At 34.5% G+C, this 18,848-nt stretch overlaps 1 protein-coding gene across 7 annotated transcripts in view; it reads left to right on the top strand.

Moving 5' to 3' along the window:
- Window positions 1-18,848, top strand: part of RUNDC3B (RUN domain containing 3B) — a 214,786-nt gene that overhangs the window by 126,898 nt on the left and 69,040 nt on the right. For all 7 annotated transcript variants that reach the window (XM_054496949.2, XM_054496952.2, XM_054496950.2 and 4 more), the window contains one exon: window positions 12,954-13,122. In XM_054496949.2, the coding sequence (XP_054352924.1) occupies window positions 12,954-13,122 (169 nt within the window). The remainder of the gene's footprint in view (window positions 1-12,953; window positions 13,123-18,848) is intronic.

Below are 18,848 nucleotides of genomic sequence, written 5' to 3'. Positions count from 1 at the left end.
AAGGATATTTCATTTTCATTAATTGGAAAATGCAGTGTCCCATCACACCAAGCAATCTATAGATCCAATGTATTTGCTGTCAAAATACCAATGACATTCTTCACAGAAATAGAAAAAATTATACAAAATTATGTGGAACCACAAAAGACCCAGAATAGCCAAAGCTATCATGAACAAAAAGAAACAAAACTGGAAGAATCAAATCACCTGCAAATACTATAGAGCTATAGTAACCAAAGCAGCATGATACCAGCATAAAAATAGACATACAGACCAATGGAACAGAATAGAAATCCAGAAATAAATCCATGGATCTATAGTAAACTCATTTTCTAGAAAGGTCAAGAATATGCACTGGGGAAAGTACACTCTCTTCAATAAATGGTGCTGGAAAAACTGGATATTCGTATGCAAAAGGATGAAAGTAGACCTCAATCTCTCACTGTATACAAAAATCAAATCAAAATGCATTAAAGACTTAAATTTAAGACTTGAGGCCAGGTGCAGTGGCTCATGCCTTTAATCTCAGCACTTTGGAAGCCAAGGCAGGAAGATCTTTTGAAGTCAGGAGTTTGAGACCAGCCTAGGCAACACAGTGAGATGCTGTCTGTACAAAAATCTTTCAGAAACTTAGCTGGACATGGTGTTGCACACCTGTAATCCCAGCTACTGGGAAGACCAAGGTGGGAGAATCACTTGAGCCCAGGAGTTCAAGGCTGCAGTGAGTCATGATTGTGCCACTGCACTCCAGCCTGAGCAACAAAGCAAAACCCAGACTCAAAAAAACAAAAGAAAACAAACAAACAAACAAAAAAAAACGAACACCTGGAACTTTGAAAATACTACCAAAAACTGCGGGTCATTGATTGGCCTGAGCAAAGATTTCCTGAGTAATACCTCAAAAGTACAGGCAACCAAAGCAAAAATGGACAAATGGGATTCCATCAAGTTGAAAAGCTTCTGCACAGTAAAGGAAGCAATCAACAAAGTGAAGAGACAACACACAGAGTGGGAGAATATATTTGTATATTTGCAAGCTATTCATCTGACAAGGGATTAATAACCAGAATATGTAAAGAGTTCAAACAACTCAATAGGAAAAAAATATCAAATAATCCAATTAAAAAGTGTGCAAAAGATCTGAATGGACATTTCTCAAGAGGAGACATACAAATGGTTAACAGGTACGCGAAAAAGTGCACAACGTCATTAATCAACGGAGAAATGCAAATCAAAACTACAATGAGATATCATCTCACTCTAGTTAAAATGTCTTTTATTCAAAAGACAGGCAATAATGAATGCTGGCAAGGGTATGGAGAAAGGGGGGAACCCTTTTACACTGCTGGGGGAATGTAAATTAGTATAACCACTATGGAGAACAGTATGAAGGTTTCTCAAAACACTTAAAAAAGAACTACCATATGATCCAGCAATCCCACTGCTAGGTATATATCTAAAAGAAAGGAAATCAGTAAGTATATGAAAGAGATATCTGCACTCTCATGTTTATTGCAGTACTATTCACAATAACTAAGATGTGGGATCATACTAAGTATCCATGGATGGATGAATGGCTAAAGAAAATGTGGCATATATACACAATGGAATATTATTCAGCCACAAAAAAGAATGAAATCCTATCATCTGCAACAACATGGATGGGCCTGGAGATTATATTATGTGAAATAAGCCAGGCATAGAAAGACAAATTTCCCATATTCTCATACGAGGGAGCTAAAAATTAAAATAGTTAAGCTCATGAAGATAGAGAATAGGATGATGGTTAGCATAGCCTGGAAAGGGTAGCAAGGGAAGGGGGAAAAGCCGGGATGATTAATGGGCATAAAAACATAGTTAGAATGAATAAGATCTAGTATTTGATAGCCCAACGGGATGACTATAGTCAACAATAATTTATTGTATATTTTAAAATAACCAAAAGAGGGGAATTGGAATGTTCCTAACACAAAGAAATGACACAAATGGTTGGGCATGGTGGCTCATGCCTGTAATCCCAGTACTTTGGGAGTCTGAGGCAGGGGGATCACTTGAGGCCAGGAGTTCAAGACCAGCTTGAGTAATATAGTGAGACTCTGTCGCTAGAAAAAAAAATAAAAATTAGCCAAATGTAGTGGTGCTTGCCTGTAGTCCTAGCTACTTGGGAGACTAAGGGGAGGGGATTGATACCCTCAATTACACTTATGTGATTATTACATATTAAATGCCTGTATCAAAACATTGTATGTACCCCATAAATATATACCCCACCTGTTATGTACCCATAACCATTAAAAATTTTAAAAATTATTTAAAAGTTCAAATCGCTGAATTTTTTACATCAAAGCTCTGAAAGAAACTATAAATAAATAATTTGGTTTTAGATGTATTTCATTTGTGCAGTTTATAGTTGGGTTTTGTTCTGTGATACAGGTGTTTTTTTTTTCTTAATGGGTGATTTTAGCCTATTCACACTTACTGATTCATAACATCAATTACCATAACTATAACTATAATGCCCACACATACCTAGTTCTTTAGTTGGTGTTATCCAATACAGTAGCCATTAGCCACATGTGGCATTCAGTACTTCAGATGTAACTAGTGTGGCTGAGGAACTGAATTTTTCATTTAAATTTAATTTTAATTAATTTAAACTTAAAAATTGATGCTACATTGTTTAGGGAAATTGAAGAAGATGTAAGTAAATAAAAAGATATACTTGTTAATGAATTGAAACACTTCATATTCTTAAGATGGCAATACTTCTGAATTGATCTGCAGATTCAATTCAGTTGCTATCAATATTCCAACATCCTTTTTTGTTTGTAGAAATGGACAAGCTAATCCCAAAATTTGTATGGAATCGCAAGGGACTCTAAATAGCCAAAACAATCTTGAAATACAAAATCAGAGGACTCATATATCCTAACTTCAGAATTTGCTACAAAGCTCCAGTAATCAAAACAATATGCTGCTAGCACAAGGATATACATACAAATTAACAGAATTAAATTAAAATTCTGGAAATAAACCCATACATTTATGGTCAGTGGAGTTTTGAAAAGGGTACCAAAACCATTCAATGGATAAAGAATAGTGTTTTCACTAAATGATGCTGGGACAACTGACTATCCACATGCAAATGAGTGAATTTGGACCTTAACCTCATATGAAATGCAAAAATTAATTCAAAAATGGATCTAAGACCCAAATGTAAGAGCTAACACAATAAAATCTTATAAGGAAACATAGGTGTAAATTTTTCATAACCCTGAGTTAGGCAATTGTTTTTTAATATGACACCAAAAATGTAAATAACAAAAGAAAAAATAGATAAATTGGACTTCATCAAAATTTAAAACTTCCATTATCAAAGGATACCATCAAAAAATGAAAGAGTGACTCAAAGACTGGGAGAAAATTTTTGCAAATCATACACAAAATCAGGTTCTAGTATTTATAATACATAAAGAACTGCTACAACTTGGCAACACAAATATAAAGAACCCAATTTTAAAATGGGCAAAGGACTTAAATAAACATTTCTCCAAAGAAGATGTACAGTGGCCCAGAAGCACATGAAATGATACTCAACATCATGATAGGGAAATGCAAATTCAAACCACAGTAAGACACCATTTATACTCACAGGGATAGCTATATCCAAAATCAACAAAACATAGTAAGTATTGGTGAGGATGTGGAGAAGTTGCATTTCTGGTGGGGAAATGTAAAATGATGCAGTTGCTGTGGAAATAAGTTTGATAATTTCTCTAAGTTAAATACAGAATTACCACGTGATTCTGAAATTCTACTCCTAGATATCAATTCTCTTTCTACCCAAGAGAACTGAAAACATATGGTCAAACAGAAACTTGTACATGAATGTTCATTATTCCTAATAGCCAAAAATGGACACAATGCAAGTGTTCATCAGATGGTGAATAAATTAAAAATGTGATGTATCCATACAATGGAGTATTACTCAGCCTTAAAATGGGATGAAGCACTGATACCTACCACAACATGGATAAACCTTGAAAACATTATAGGTGAAAGACGTCAAACACAAAAGCCACATATTTTATGATTCAGTTCCCCAAAAATACACTTTGTGTTTTTGTTTCTTGTTCTCTTTTTGGTTTTCAGATTATCCCCTGGGAGAAAAGGGAGCATGGCAATTTATCACTATAAGAAGACCAGAATTTCTCCCACCATTCTTTGTTAACATGATGTATTTCCCAGTTCTTTAACTATACATAAACAATTTATGAAACAGACATAAAGGTATATATAAGTATACAAATGAATAAATAAGATAATTCTAGGTATTCTTGTTTTGGAGCTTGATCTTAAAAGATATTTTTGATGTTTCACCATTGAATATTGTATTTGCTCTGGGTTTTACTGGTGTATTTTGTTTTTGTTTTTAGTTATGAATACTCTGTTTGGTTAAGAATGTTTTCTTCTATTCTTAATGTGCTCTGGGATACTTCTTATAATTGGTTTCTTGTTTGTTTTTAAATCATTAATGAGTCTTGTAAATGTATCACATGCTTTTTCTGCATCTATTAAAATTATTCATATAGTTTTTCTCCTTTAATATGTTCATGTGGTAAATTACATTAATAGAAATGTTTAATGGCCCTTACATCACCTTGTCGTTCTGGAATAAACCTATTGTGAACAATAGTATATTATCTTAATCCCTTGTTGTATTCCATTTTAAATACTTTGTTTACAATTTTTACATACATATGTGTATGAATTTTACATCTATATGTGTATGAATTTCAATAAAATCTATGAAGTAGACTTTATTTTCTTTTCTTGCACTGTCTGCTTGAAAAACCAATGGTATATTGGTGACATCATCCTCTCCCCAAGAATTTGGGGATAATTTTTTCCTTGTAAACTGTAAGTCCATTGTGTATGATATTAAGATTCCCACTAGTTTTCTTTTGTTTAATATTTTTCTAGTATATTCTTTTTAAAACTGTATTTCATCTAATCTATCATGCCTTCCACTGTAAATGCATTTCAATTCAGAGATATTATGTAAGAAAATGGCATGACAGCAATAGTAAGATGTCATCAATTACAAGCTGTACTATGATTCCAGATATGTCAATATATTAAAAAATATATACCAAGAATTTATGAAATACATTGTTTTCAGCTTTTCTGTGTCCTTATGTCTTTAAGTATGTGTTTAAAAATGTTACTTACCTGGAATTAAAAAAATCTACTCTGGCAGGCTTTGTCTTTTAACTGAAGTGCTTAAGATATTTACTGATATATTTGGAATGATATCTACTATTGCATTTTTTGCCTTCTACTTATCCTATGACTTTGCATTTCTTTTATATCCTTTCTTCTTTCTTGCCTTTTACAAATTTCTCTTTTCCCTCATTTTATTCCTCTACCAGTTTAAAAGTTATGCACATAACTTCTCTTCTTCTACGATACCCCATTAATTTTAATATGCAGATTTAAAATTTAACAAAGTTGAAGGTTAATGTCTTTACCACCCATCCAAGTAAATGAGAATCTTGCATTGCTTTGCCTCTAAATTTTTCCTTTTTGACATAGCTTTTGATGTCCCAAATTTTACATTTGTCATTGATTTATTTAAAAATTTCTAAAGTAGGCATAATTGTTACTGTTTTATACTCTCAATATTTGTTTAGGTTTACCCATAAGTTTACCATTTTCTTTGTGTACCTTCTTGCAAAACAACCTTCCTTATTAGGTCATTTTACTTTTTCTTATATTATAACCATCAGAAGTTGTTTTAGTGGGGATTTGTTGGCACATCGCTAACGTTTTAGTTTTCTGAAAATATGCTTATCTCACCCTCTTTTTAGGAAGATAATTTTGCTGGATATGTGTCCTTGTATGGCAGGGGTTTTTTAGTATTTTGAAAATATTTAATAAATATTACACTTTTTTCTGTTTATCTTCCATTTCACAAGTTCTTTCTTCAATTGTATCTGATTTTTAGGCAATCCATTTATTTTTACTGTCAAATACATTTAATTTTTAAAGTTCTGTTTGGGTGTTTTCAAAGCTGGAACTTTATTATCAGCCATTATTTTTTTTCTGTTTTACCCAAAGCCATGGTATGACAGGCAAATATTCTTTGGTATTTGTTTGTTTATGGGTTTGTTTTCTAGATCACTGACGAAGAACATCTTGTTGGTCAGACTTTTCTTTTGGCAGAGGTATCTGTTTCAAATTTGCAACATGCGTAGATGCCATACTCAGGAGCCCAACAGATGCAAACACAGATCACAGAGGTTGAAATATATAATGTCTTTCTTTGTGTTTATGATATTTTTCAACATTACATCTATGAAATTATAATTTCTGACCTTGATTTCTTTAGTTCATATCTTTCTGGTATTTTCTCTCTCTTCAGTTTTACCTGTTTGGTATTTATTTGTGTCCTTTTTAAGTGTAAAAAATTTTATTAGCACATTTAATTTAAGCAACATTCAACAAAGACAATAGTCAAAGATTACTTTATGTAAATTTAAAGACCAAATTGATATTTTTTCAAGGATTTCATAGTATCTGTGGTAAGACACGTATAAGACTTGCTCCTTACATTCATTTTCACTTTCCTGAGTTGACAGTTATACTGGGTCTAGTCTTTTATTATTTTGGTAATTTAACATGCTTATTTAATTTAAAGTATCAAATCAATAGCTTTATTAGCTATTAATTAACTTTAAGTCTCAAATAAATATCTTTATTCTTGAATGAGCTCTTTTGAAAAAATATTAGATTGAGGCAGGTACGTGTACAGGTTTGTTACTTGGATATATTGCTTAATGGTGAGCTTTGGGCTTCTAGTGTAACCATCTCTCAAATAGTGAACATTGTACCCAATAGGTAATTATATGACCTTTATCCCCTCCTCAGTCTCCCCACTTTTAGAGTCCCTAGTGCTTATTATTTCCATCTTTATGTCCATGTTTACCCATGTGAGAATATGTAGTATTTGATTTTCTGTTTCTGAGCTATTAATTAGGATAATTGGCCTCCAGGTCCATTCATGTTGCTGAAACAGGAGACAATTAATTTCATTCTTCTTTATGGCTAAATAGTATTCCACCATGTATATATACCGCATTTTCTTTATTCAGTACTTTATTGATGAATACTTAGGTTGATTCCATACATTTGCTATTGTGAATAGTGCTGTGATAAACATACAAGGGAGAGTGTCTTTTTGTTACAATGATTTATTTTCCTTTGGGTAGGAAATCCCAATTCATCTGGTCCTATGCTCTTTTTTGTTGGGAGATTTTTTTAAATTACTGATTCATTTTAATTACTTTTTATTGGTCTCTTCAGGATTTCTGTTTCTTCCTGGTTCAATCTTGGGAAGTGTAGGTTTCAGAAATTTTTTTTCTAGGTTTTCTAGTTTGTATGCATAAAGAGGCTCATAAAAATCTTCGATAATCTTTTGTATTTCTGCAGTATCAGCTGTAATGTAACCTTTATCATTTCTGATTGTGCTTATTTTAATTTTCTCTTGTTTTTTCCGTTGTTAATCTAGCTAGTGGTCTATTAATTTTTTTAACCTTTCAGAAAACCAACTTTTCATTTAATTGATCCTTTGGGTTGATTTTTTTTGGTCTCAGTTTCATTCAGTTCTGCTCTGATATTTGTTATTTCTGTCTTCTGCTACTTTTGAGTATGGTTTGTCCTCGTTTTTCTAGTTCCTTGAAGTGTAACATTTGGTTGCTAATTTGAGATCTTTCTATCTTTTTGATGTAGGCATTTAGTGCTATAAACTTTCCTCTTAGCCCTGTTTTTGCCATATTCCAGAGGTTTTGGTATATTATGTCTCTTTTCATTTGTTTCAAAAAGAATGTTGGATTTCTGCCTTATTTTGTTTACCCAAATGCCTTCCAGGAGCAAGTTGTTTAGTTTCTACATACTTGTGTAATTTCGATGGTTCTTCATGGTATTGATTTCTAATTTTATTCCACTGTGGTCTGAGAAGATATTTGATATGATTTCAGTTTTTAAAAATTTATTGAGACTTGCTTTATGGCCAACCATATGGTCAGTTTTGGAGAATGTTCTCTGCACAGATGAGAAAAATATATATTCTGTGGTTATTGGGTAGCATGTTCTGTAAATATCTATTAGGTCCATTTGCTCTAGAGTCTAATTTAAGTCCAGAGTATTTTTTTTAATTTTCTGCATCAGTAATCTGTCTAGTGCTGTTAGTAGGGTGTTGAATTCCCTCACTATTATTGTATTGCCTTATATCATTTCTTATGTCTAGTAGTATTTGTTTTATGAATCTGGGTGCTCCAGTGTTGGATACATATATATTTAGAACAGTTAAATCTTCTTGTTGAATCAAACCCTTTATCATTATATAATGACCTTCCTTGTCTTTTTTACTGTTGTTGATTTAAAGTCTGTTTTGTGTGATATAAGAATAGCTACTCCTGATCGTTTTGTTTTCCTGTTGCATGATACATCTTTTTCACACTCTTCATTTTGAGTCTGTAAGTGTATTTACCTGTTAGGTGGGTCTTCGAAGATGGTTGGTCTTATTTTTAATCCAGCTTGTCAGCCTATATCTTTGTGAGGCTATGTGAGGTTCTGTTCCTGTTATAGTGTTGATAACTAGTTGCTTTGTAATCTCAATTGTGTAATAGCTTTATTGGCTGTCTGAGCTTTGGACGCACTTATGATGGTGAGTATCATCCTTTTTTATGTTTAGAGCTCCTTTGATCATTTCTTGTAGGACTGGTCTAATCGTGATTAATTCCCTTAGTGCTTGCTTGTCTGGGGAATGACTTTATTTCTTCTTCATTGATGAAGCTTAGTTTGGCAGTATATAAAATTCTTGGCTAGTGTTTTTTTCTCTAAGAAGGCTGAAAAAAGACCCCCAGTCTCTTCTGGCTCATAAGGTTTCTTCTGAGAAGTCTGTTGTTAATCTGATAGAATTTCCTTTATAGGAAATTCTTTTCTTTTCTTTTAGGAAATTTCTTTTCTTTCACGTTGACCTTGGATAGTCTGATGATCATATGCCTTGGTGGTGTTGATTTTGTATAGTATCTTTCAGGTGTTCTCTGAATTTCTTGTATCTGAATGGCTATATCTCTAGCAAGATCAGGAAAATTTTCCTGAATTATTCCCTCAAATGTTTTTTCCAAACATTTTACTTTTTCGTCTTCTCTCTCAAGAATGCCCAAAAGTTGTAGGTTTGGTTGCTTTACATAATCTAATGTTTCTTTAAGGCTTTGTTGATTTTTAAATTTGTTTTCTTTTTTTCTGACTGTGTTAATTAGAAAAATCAATCTTCAAGCTCTGAAATTCTTTCTTTTGCTTGGTCTTTTCTACTGTTAAAGCTTTCAAATGTATTTTGAAATTCCTTCAGTGAATTTTTCATTTCCTCAAGTTCTGTTTGGTTTTTAAAAATATCTACCTAACTCATCTTTCAGATCCTGAATTGTTTTCCTGATCTCTTTTTGTTGTTTCCCAACCTTCTCTTAGATCTCATTTAACTTCCTTATAATCTACATTTTGAATTCTTTATCTGTCATAACAGAATTTTCATTTTGGTTAGGATTTATTCCTAGAGAACTAGTGTAATCCTTTGGAGATGTCAAAACACTCTATCCTTTTGTGCTGCCAGAGTTCTTAACGCTAATTCCTTCTAATCTGAGGAAACTCCCTCAGATTAGGTATATTGTCTAAGATCATTTGGCTTCATTTCTAGTTGCTTTCAGGAAGCCAAGACTCTGTATGCATCCTTGGTTATAGATAGCTTTTTTTGCAGTGGCTTTCTCAAATGCTATTTGTTGTAGCAATGTATTGGTCATATGATCCAACTCACTATCTTCTGCAAGGCGAGAGTGTGTAGGTCCCAGGGCACTTATCTCATAACCTAGCACTATGCCCTTCTATCCTCAGGTTTCTTTATTTGGTGATGCAGTTCAATCTCCAGTTCAGTAAGTTGCACTTCAGAGTAAGAGTCAGCTTTCCCTGGGGTATGCTGATGACAAGTGATAGCACCAGCCCCAACATATGGCGGGGGTAGTTCGTGATAGGATGCACTGAGGTCTCTGGGGATGGCAGTTGAGAGGACTGCATCAGCTCCTTGTCCTAGGCAGGTAGGCATGCAATCAGCTTCCCTGTCACATGCTTGTCACAGGGCTTGCAACTTTCAGTTTAGATAGACACTATCTTTATCTCTAGGCCACAATGCAACTGAAGTTTGTGGAAAATGCCTGTCTGTCTACTACCAACAAAATAGCCCAAGGGAGAAACCTCTTCACCCAGCCGAAAACAAACAGCTCTGCTGGCAGTCTATACTCTATTGCAGGAATGCTGCCACTCTGCGTAGGGAGAGGGAGGTGAGTCCTACCCTTTATTTAAGCCCAGGTGATAGGCACACTTTTAGTGGAAAATAGTAATGTCTCCAAGTGTGCCTGTGTCAACCTCTAGTAAGAAAAGCCTTTGCTGCATCTGCAGTAGTAGGTCAGGGCACAGGAGAAGGGCACAGTCACCCATCTTGTCACAAATGTGGGGTTCTCAGGCAGGAGAGAAGTTGCAATCTGGTTCCTTTGTCCCAATGAGTGCTTTGGTGGGCTGCACCTCTCCCTCCCCTAGGAGTGGCCCACACCGAGGACTAGATCTCCAGGGATCCTGTGGCTCCCCAGGGTCCTGCTGGTCCCCTCTGGTTGCAGATTCAGAGCAGGCTGTGGGAAATGTTTGTGGGGAATCTGGTGATGCAGTGACACAAGGGCTGAGATTCCCTGAGCAGGGTAGTAGCCCACAGTGGTTGCACAACGAGTATCGCACCCACTGCTTCAGCTCAGGTTTGAGGGCAATGTGAGCCCAGCTGCACAAGCTGACCACCTGGTGCTCTGCCCACAGGATATTTCCAGATTACTATTGGCAGAATTGCACAGGTTTGCAAGGGCAGAGGGGCTCTCTGACAATTCACTTCTCAGCAGTTTGTCACATTGGTGAGGGGTGCAAAGAAATGCTCCTACCTACCCTTTCTATGGGACTCCAAGTTCTTTAATGGTCAGTCTCTCCCAGGCTCTTGCTGCCTTCCTTTTCTGCCTCACAGCTGTTTCCTGCATGGTCTCCAACAGGTTTCGACACTCTTATCTCAACTTTCCACTCAGGCCGTGATTATTCATCTATAAATTTGATCTGCTTTCTGAGGAGAACTGGCATCTGATATATCTAGTCAGCCATCTTGGGAAAAAACTTGAATGAACTCTTTTTTTTTTTCAATTATGATAGAAAGAATCAGAAATCCCAAATATTTAGAAAAACCATGTGTATTTTATAGATAACTCATTATTGTCCAACCACCACCACCCCTTTTTTTTGAGACGGAGTTTCTCTGTCACCCAGGCTGGAGTGCAGTGGCACAATCTCAGCTTACTGCAACCTCTACCTCCTGGGTTCAAATGATTCTTATGCCTCAGCCTCCCATGTAGCTGGGATTACAGGCATGTGCCACCAAGCCCAGCTTTTTTTTTTTTTTTTTTTTTGTATTTTTAGTAGAGACAGGTTTTCACCATGTTGCCCAGGCTGGTCTTGAACTTCTGGCCTCAAGTGATCCGCCCACCTTGGCCTCCCAAAGGGCTGGTATTACAGGAATGAGCCAATATGCCCAGCCCCTTATATAATTGTCTTAACTGGACCTGAACATCTGGCTTTTGGCTATGGACTTTAACTCATTAAAATTGTGTGTGATTACTTTTGTACTAGGGTTTATTTCTGCCATCTCCTTTTTTGTTTTGAATTTTCTTTGGCAGGTTTGGTTGTTTTTTGTTTTGTTTTGTTTTGTTTGCTCCTTCATTTGACAGATTATAGTTTCTTCGAATACTCTCAAGGTAATACAGACTATTTTTATGCTTCTACTTCTTATTTGTTAATATAATTGCTCATATTTAAAATTTTATTTTTCCATGTTTATTTTTAAGTATATTAACACCAGTATTTTTCTTCTTTTTTTTATTATACTTTAAGTTCTGGGATACATGTGCAGAACATGCAGGTTTGTTACATAGTTATACATGTGCCATGGTGGTTTGCTGCACCCATCAACCCGTTATCTAGGTTTTAAGCCCTGTATGCATTAGGTATTTGTCCTAATGCTCTCCCTTCCCTTGCTCCCCACCCCCGACAGGCCCTGGTGTGTGATGTTCCCCTCCCTGTGTCCATGAATTAACACCAATATTTTTCTTCTAAATTGGACCATCATCTTAGCACATTTTTATCTCTATTGAGTTTCTCTTCTACCATTTTTTTTCACGTTATGCTCTGCTTCTGTTCTATACTCATATCCTGAGGAATTTTAGATGTGGATTGTGATAGATGTTCTCTCTGCTCTACCTCTGCTTGTCCTTGTTCCCCTCAGTAGGAAATGCTTAGGAGTGACTGGATCTTCTGAACCTGTTGTTATCTTCTCTTTGCTAAAGCTGAGCTGATCTTGACACACTACCCTGTATTATCCACCACTGTTATTAGCTGGAACTGCTGTTGTCTGTCTGCCTTGTATTGAAGGTTGAGCAGGCAGCAATCCACCTTGGGCAGTGAAAAGAACCCAGATAGAAGGCTGTTTCCAGCGCATCTAGAGTTTCTGTTTCTCTTGTCTGAAAATCTTTTCTCTCTCTTTTGGGCATTCTTGGTTTATATCTTAATACCTTATATCTGTAAACCCACTTGAACTTCTGTAGTATCTCTAGGGTTTGTTTCTGAGAGGGAGTCAGCAGCCCATGCTAACTTGCCATTTTTTTTTCCAGGAAGCTAAAATCTTTATAATATCATTGTAATTCTGTATTTAGTACTAAATATTTTCGAATTTGTTCACCATAGCTTGCAAATGTAAAAGTGTTTAAGAATCAAGTTGGAACATATTTTTAACTTTTCTTTAATTTTCATCTTCCCAGTTCTGATAGTATCAGCAGTGATGAGGAGGAGCTAAGGACTTTGGGAAGCAGTGGTAGCGAAAGCAGTACTCCAGAGAATGTCGGACCTCCTTTCCTCATGGATGAGAACAGTTGGTTCAACAAGTGTAAGAGAGTTAAACAAAAGTATCAGCTTACCCTGGAACAGAAGGTATTTTAAAATTATCAAAACACACTTAATTTTATTCTGGTTATTCCCTTTGAACTGTGACTGCCAAAATATTTTTTAACTGAATAAAATTATTTATCCATTGCTGCTTCTCTTCTGTTTTTGAATTGTCCTCCTCTTAATGAAAAATCAGGCAGCTGTAGAAGATACTTTTGTTTGTTTACTGTTTCCAATTTTATGTTTTAACATAAAAACAAGCCATTATTTTAATAAGCAGTTTAATTTATGTATTTGAGATTTTAGTTTCTATGATACATTTTATAAAAGATGATTGGTTTGTGAAAATGCAGTGATTGCCTAAGCACGTACATCTGTTTTTTTGAAAATTAGATATTTTAGCAGCTCTTGTGTGTTAAGCACTGTAGTAGGCAAAGTGGAGTATATAACAGAAAGAAAACAAACTCTATTATTTTAAGGAGTTTGTAACCATTACTTTTTTACTGTATTTTCTATTTTTCTCTTTTCTTCTTCTTTTAATATCATTATTCATAGATGATATATATAAAGAAAGCCCAATGGAATTAGTGATAGAAATATTCAAAAAATTAAAAATGCAATGGGGAAATTGTCATAATTTTATAAATATAAATAATTTTATCTATACAGATAGCTATTGCTTAGAAAATATTTTTAAATCCAAATTACATAGCTATAAACATTTGCATAATGCATATGAAGAAAACTTTTCATGCGTTATTAAAGGAGACTTGTGGTACCAGCAAGAATTCAGACTAAGATAATCTGAAAGTATCTTCATTGCAAAAATCTGAAAATGCTGAGTAGAATACAATTTTTTAAAAGATTCATTCAGAGCTACTCTCTCAAGAAAAGGAACTCACTAGGGATCAGAAACATAGACCTAACACAAGAAGAATATGTGCATATATTAGAGAACTGTAGGCCCCAGGGATGGGTGTGAAGGCATAATTCCTTAACCTAGAAACTTGCATTTTAACACCAACAGGGAAACAGCAGGTATAGGTCCCTGTCATTCAAGGCAGAAATTGAACCTAGAATGTAGGAGTGAGGTGCAAAATGGCAGAGTAAACAAATAAATTTGCAGAGAAACATTGATTACATGAAATAGCAAAAATAATGACCAATATGGGGTGACATTGGTACACTGAAATATGTTTAACTGGCTCTTTTAGAGGAGATGGAGACAGAAGCCCTCATTTGTAGTGTTTGCCAATTTTTCTGGGATAAATACCATCATGGCCAATTTAAAGCTACCAATATGACATCACTGAATGCAAAATTGGGAAGAGATGCACAGTAGAACAGCATTCCATAGTATTTCTACTAAGATAGATGAAATAGATGTAAATGACTGTAAGAACATAGATAATAGTTAAAATATGGTGAAATAATTAGAAAGTGATGAATTTTGAGCAGTTATTACCTTTGTGTTTAATATAATTTACTTAGTTGTAAATTTATATAATTTAATGTTTAATAACAGCAATGTTTAACAACTGACTGAAATTTCTGAAATTTAACAATCAGTTCTCGAGAGCCTATACAAGCCAGCTACAGGCCACCACTGGGAGTATGAAAGCAGAGCAGAACTAAAACACTGACTAAAAATATCAGAAAGAGTCAGAGATGCACAGTAGAACACCATTACATAGTATTTCTACTAAGATAGATGAAATAGATGTAAATGACCATAAGAACATAGATAATAGTTAAAATATGGTGAAATAATTAGAAAGTGATGAATTTTGAGTAGTCTTTTGAGCTAGTCTTTTGAGGTCTTTGTAATATAGTGAAGGAGGTTAGAAACATTTTTTAATGTGTGTGCCTGTTTCCAAAATTAACATTTAGAAGTTGCAATTAAGAGAATAGAAGTAGAATGTTTAATTTTCCAACTAGTAGAGGGAAAGAAAAGAAATAAGGAAAGCTTAATCAATATAATAGAAGGGAGCACATTAGAAAAAATAAGGATAGTGAAAAGAGAATGCAAAATGCAAATTACATATAACCAGAAGAGTCAACACCACCATAAAAGTAAATGGCAGAAACTTGCCAGTTAAGATAAACTCTTAGATTTATTGAAAAATAATTATAAAATTTAGCTGTATGCTATTGATAAGAGAGACACATAACACATAATGACATAAAAAGTTGAAACTAGGGGGATAAATATACTAGACAGATACTAACTAAAAGAATTCTATGTCAATATCATTAAACATAGACATTAAGGCAGAAAGCATTATTAAGACTAAAGAAAGACATTGCCTTTTTTAAAAAGTAAGCATTCACCAGCCGGGCCCGGTGGCTCACGCCTGTAATCCCAGCACTTTGGGAGGCCAAGGCAGGCGGATCAGGAAGTCAGGAGATGGAGACAATCCTGGCTAACACAGTGAAACTCTGTCTCTACTAAAAATACAAAAAATTAGCGGGGTGTGGTGGCGGGCACCTGTAGTCCCAGCTACTCGGGAGGCTGAGGCAGGAGAATGGCGTGAACCTGCGAGGCGGAGCTTGCAGTGAGCAGAGATCGCGCCACTGCACTCCAGCCTGGGCAACAGAGCGAGACTCCATCTCAAAAAAATAAAAAAAAAGTAAGCATTCACAAAGAATATATATCAGTGCTGGACTTACATATGTTTAACAATATATCCATGAAAAATATGAAGCAAAAATTAATTAAATATCCAGAATAAATTGGTAATTCCATAATTATAATGAGAAATTTTAATGTCTTACAGAGTAATTTATAGATTGAACAGATATAGTGAACTTCGATAACACAATTAATAAACCTGATCTAAAATACATTAAACGTTAACAATTAGAACGTATAACCTTTTCAAGCATATATGGAACAGCTATAGTGGGGTTTTTTTTGTTTGTTTTGTTTTGTTTTGTTTTTGAGACGGAGTCTCGCTTTGTCACCCAGGCCGGAGTGCAGTGGCGCGATCTTGGCTCACTGAAACCTCCACCTCCTGGGTTCAAGTGAATCTCCTGCCTCAGCCTTCCGAGTACCTGGGACTACACGCATGTGACACCATGCCTGGCTAATTTTTGTATTTCTAGTAGAGACGGGGTTTCACGACGTTGGCTAGGCTGGTCTCTAACTCCTGACCTCAAGTGATCTGCCCACCTCAGCCTCCCAAAGTGCTGGTATTATAGGCATGAGCCACCGCACCCGGCCAATCTTTTTATGGAGCACACTAGGTCACAAAACAAATGTCCACAAATACCAAAGAAATGATACAATATTATCATTTTAATATAACTTTTATACTAATGTAAGGTCATGTGAATAGTGCAGTAAAGTTAGATATCAATACAAAAAGTTTAGCACCACCCACATGCCACTCATGAAATTAAAGAAAAAATTGTCTAAATTATAGGTCAAAAAAATTGAGGAAATAGAATACTTTAAAATGAATGAGAATGAAAATAATGCATATTAACAGTTGTAAGTTGTCACACAACTTGTATAGTACTTGTAGAAATACTTAGATATTTAGAAAAGAAACAATGAAAATTAAAGAGATAAGTATCCAAGAAGTAGTCAAAGAACAACCAAACCAGTTCAAAAAGAAGGAAAGTAATAAAATAATAGATATTGGTGAAGTAAAAAAGAAACAGAATTAACAAAACCAAGAGATAATTATTTGAAAAAATTAATGAAATAAATTCTAGCAAGAATAATTTTTTTTTAAAATTAAGGCACAGATAATCTTAAGAATGGAAGAATAGACAGCACAACATAAATATGGGAGAAACTCTCCCAATAATTATTAGAGAATATTTTAATAATTTTATCATAATACTTTGCAAAACAAAGAATTTTTATAAATACTGCTTATCAAAACTGATAGATATATAGCCATTTAACAAATTGAATAAGTAGTTTAAAATCTTTCCAATCCCCCACCAAAAAAACTATTATGTATTGTTTTGGTGACTCTACCAAATACAGTCATGTACTACATAATAATGTTTTGGCCAACAATGGGCCATGTATGTGAGGTGGTCCCATAAGATTATAATGGAGATGAAAAATTCCTATCACTTAGTGATGTAGCCATGGTGATGTTGTAACACAATGCATTACTCATGTGTTTGTGGTGACGCTGGTGTAAATAAACCTATTGCCCTGCCAGTCATTTAAAACTAACATATACAATTACCGAAAGTATATAATACTTGATAATGATAATAAAATACTATGTTACTGGTTTACGTATTTACTATACAATACTTTTTAGTCATTATTTTTAAATGTACTCCTTCTACTTAAAAAACAAAAAAGTTAAATGTTAAACAGCTTCAGGCAGGTCTTTTAGGAGGTAGTCCAGCAGTAGGCATTGTTATCATGGGAGATGACCGCTCCATGTGTTAATGCTCCTGAAGTCCTTGCAGTCGGACAATTGCAGTCGGACAAGAGGTGGAGGTGGAAGACAGTGATATTGATGATCCTGACCCTGTGAAGGCCTAGGCTAATGTGTGTGTTTGTGACTTCGTTTTTAACAAAAAAGTTTAAAAAGTTAAAAAGTTTTTAAAATATTTCAATAGAAAAAAAGCTTATAGAATAAGGATGTTAAAAAGAAAATATTTTTGTATAGCTGTACAATGTATGTTTTAAACTGTTATTACAGAAGAGTCAAAAAGATTTTTAAAAGTTTGTAAAGTAAAAATGTTATAGTAAGCTAAGGTTAATTTTATTACTGAAGAAAGAAAACTTATAAAAATAAATTTAGTGTAGCCTAGGTGTACAGTGTTTATAAAGTCTACGGTAGTGTACAGTAGTTGTAGGCCTTTACATTCACTAACTACCCACTCACTGACTCACTCTGAGCAATTTCCAGTCCTGCAAGTTCCATTTCACAGTAATGGCCTACATAGTTGTGCCTTTTTAAAAAAAATCTTTTATACCATATTTTTACTGTCCCTTTTCTATGTTTAGATATATAAATACTTGCTATTATATTACAATTGCCTACAATACCCAGTACAGTAACATGCTGTACAGGTTTGTAGCCTAGGAACAATAGGCTATACCATCTAGCCTAGGTGTGTAGTAGACTCTGTAATGTTCATAGGTTGGTGTAAGTACACTCTGTAATGTTCACAGAAAGGCAAAATGGCTTAGCAACACATTTCTCAGAACATATCCCCATCATTAAGTGGCACACAACTGTAGGAGTGATCCCTATTTTAGATGGACTGTGCCTGAGATTAGAAAAAGAAGGAATAGTTTTCAATGAATTTAATGAACCCCAGTATAACTCTTATACTAACATAAGATCATATGAATATAATATCAAGTGGGAATGTGATTAGTATAAAACCAATAGTAAGAACAATTACTACAATGGCAATATCAATAGCAGTATCTAGTAAATGTGAAGATATGCATGGCCTATATCCTAGGAATTCTACTCCTAGATATATCTCCTCGAAACTCTTGGATGTGCGTACCAAGAGACATAACAGTGTGTCCACAGCAATATTGTTTATATTAAGAAAAACCTAAAGTGATCCAAATGGTCACTGAGAGAACAGTGACAGAAGAGTGAATAAACTGCAATATTCATACAATCGAATACTGTACAGTTTTTAGAGCAAATGAACTATAGCTAGGTTCATCAATATAGACAAAACATTTTCAAAAGGATATTGACAAAACCAGGAAAACTAAACAACGTATTGTTTAAGATGACACATATTTGTAGTAAAACTGGAAAGAA

Source organism: Pongo pygmaeus, chromosome 6, assembly GCF_028885625.2.
Source record: "Pongo pygmaeus isolate AG05252 chromosome 6, NHGRI_mPonPyg2-v2.0_pri, whole genome shotgun sequence".
NCBI lineage: Eukaryota > Metazoa > Chordata > Mammalia > Primates > Hominidae > Pongo > Pongo pygmaeus.
The sequence above is the reverse complement of the archived record's forward strand: the minus strand, read 5'-3'. Positions and strand labels throughout refer to the sequence as shown.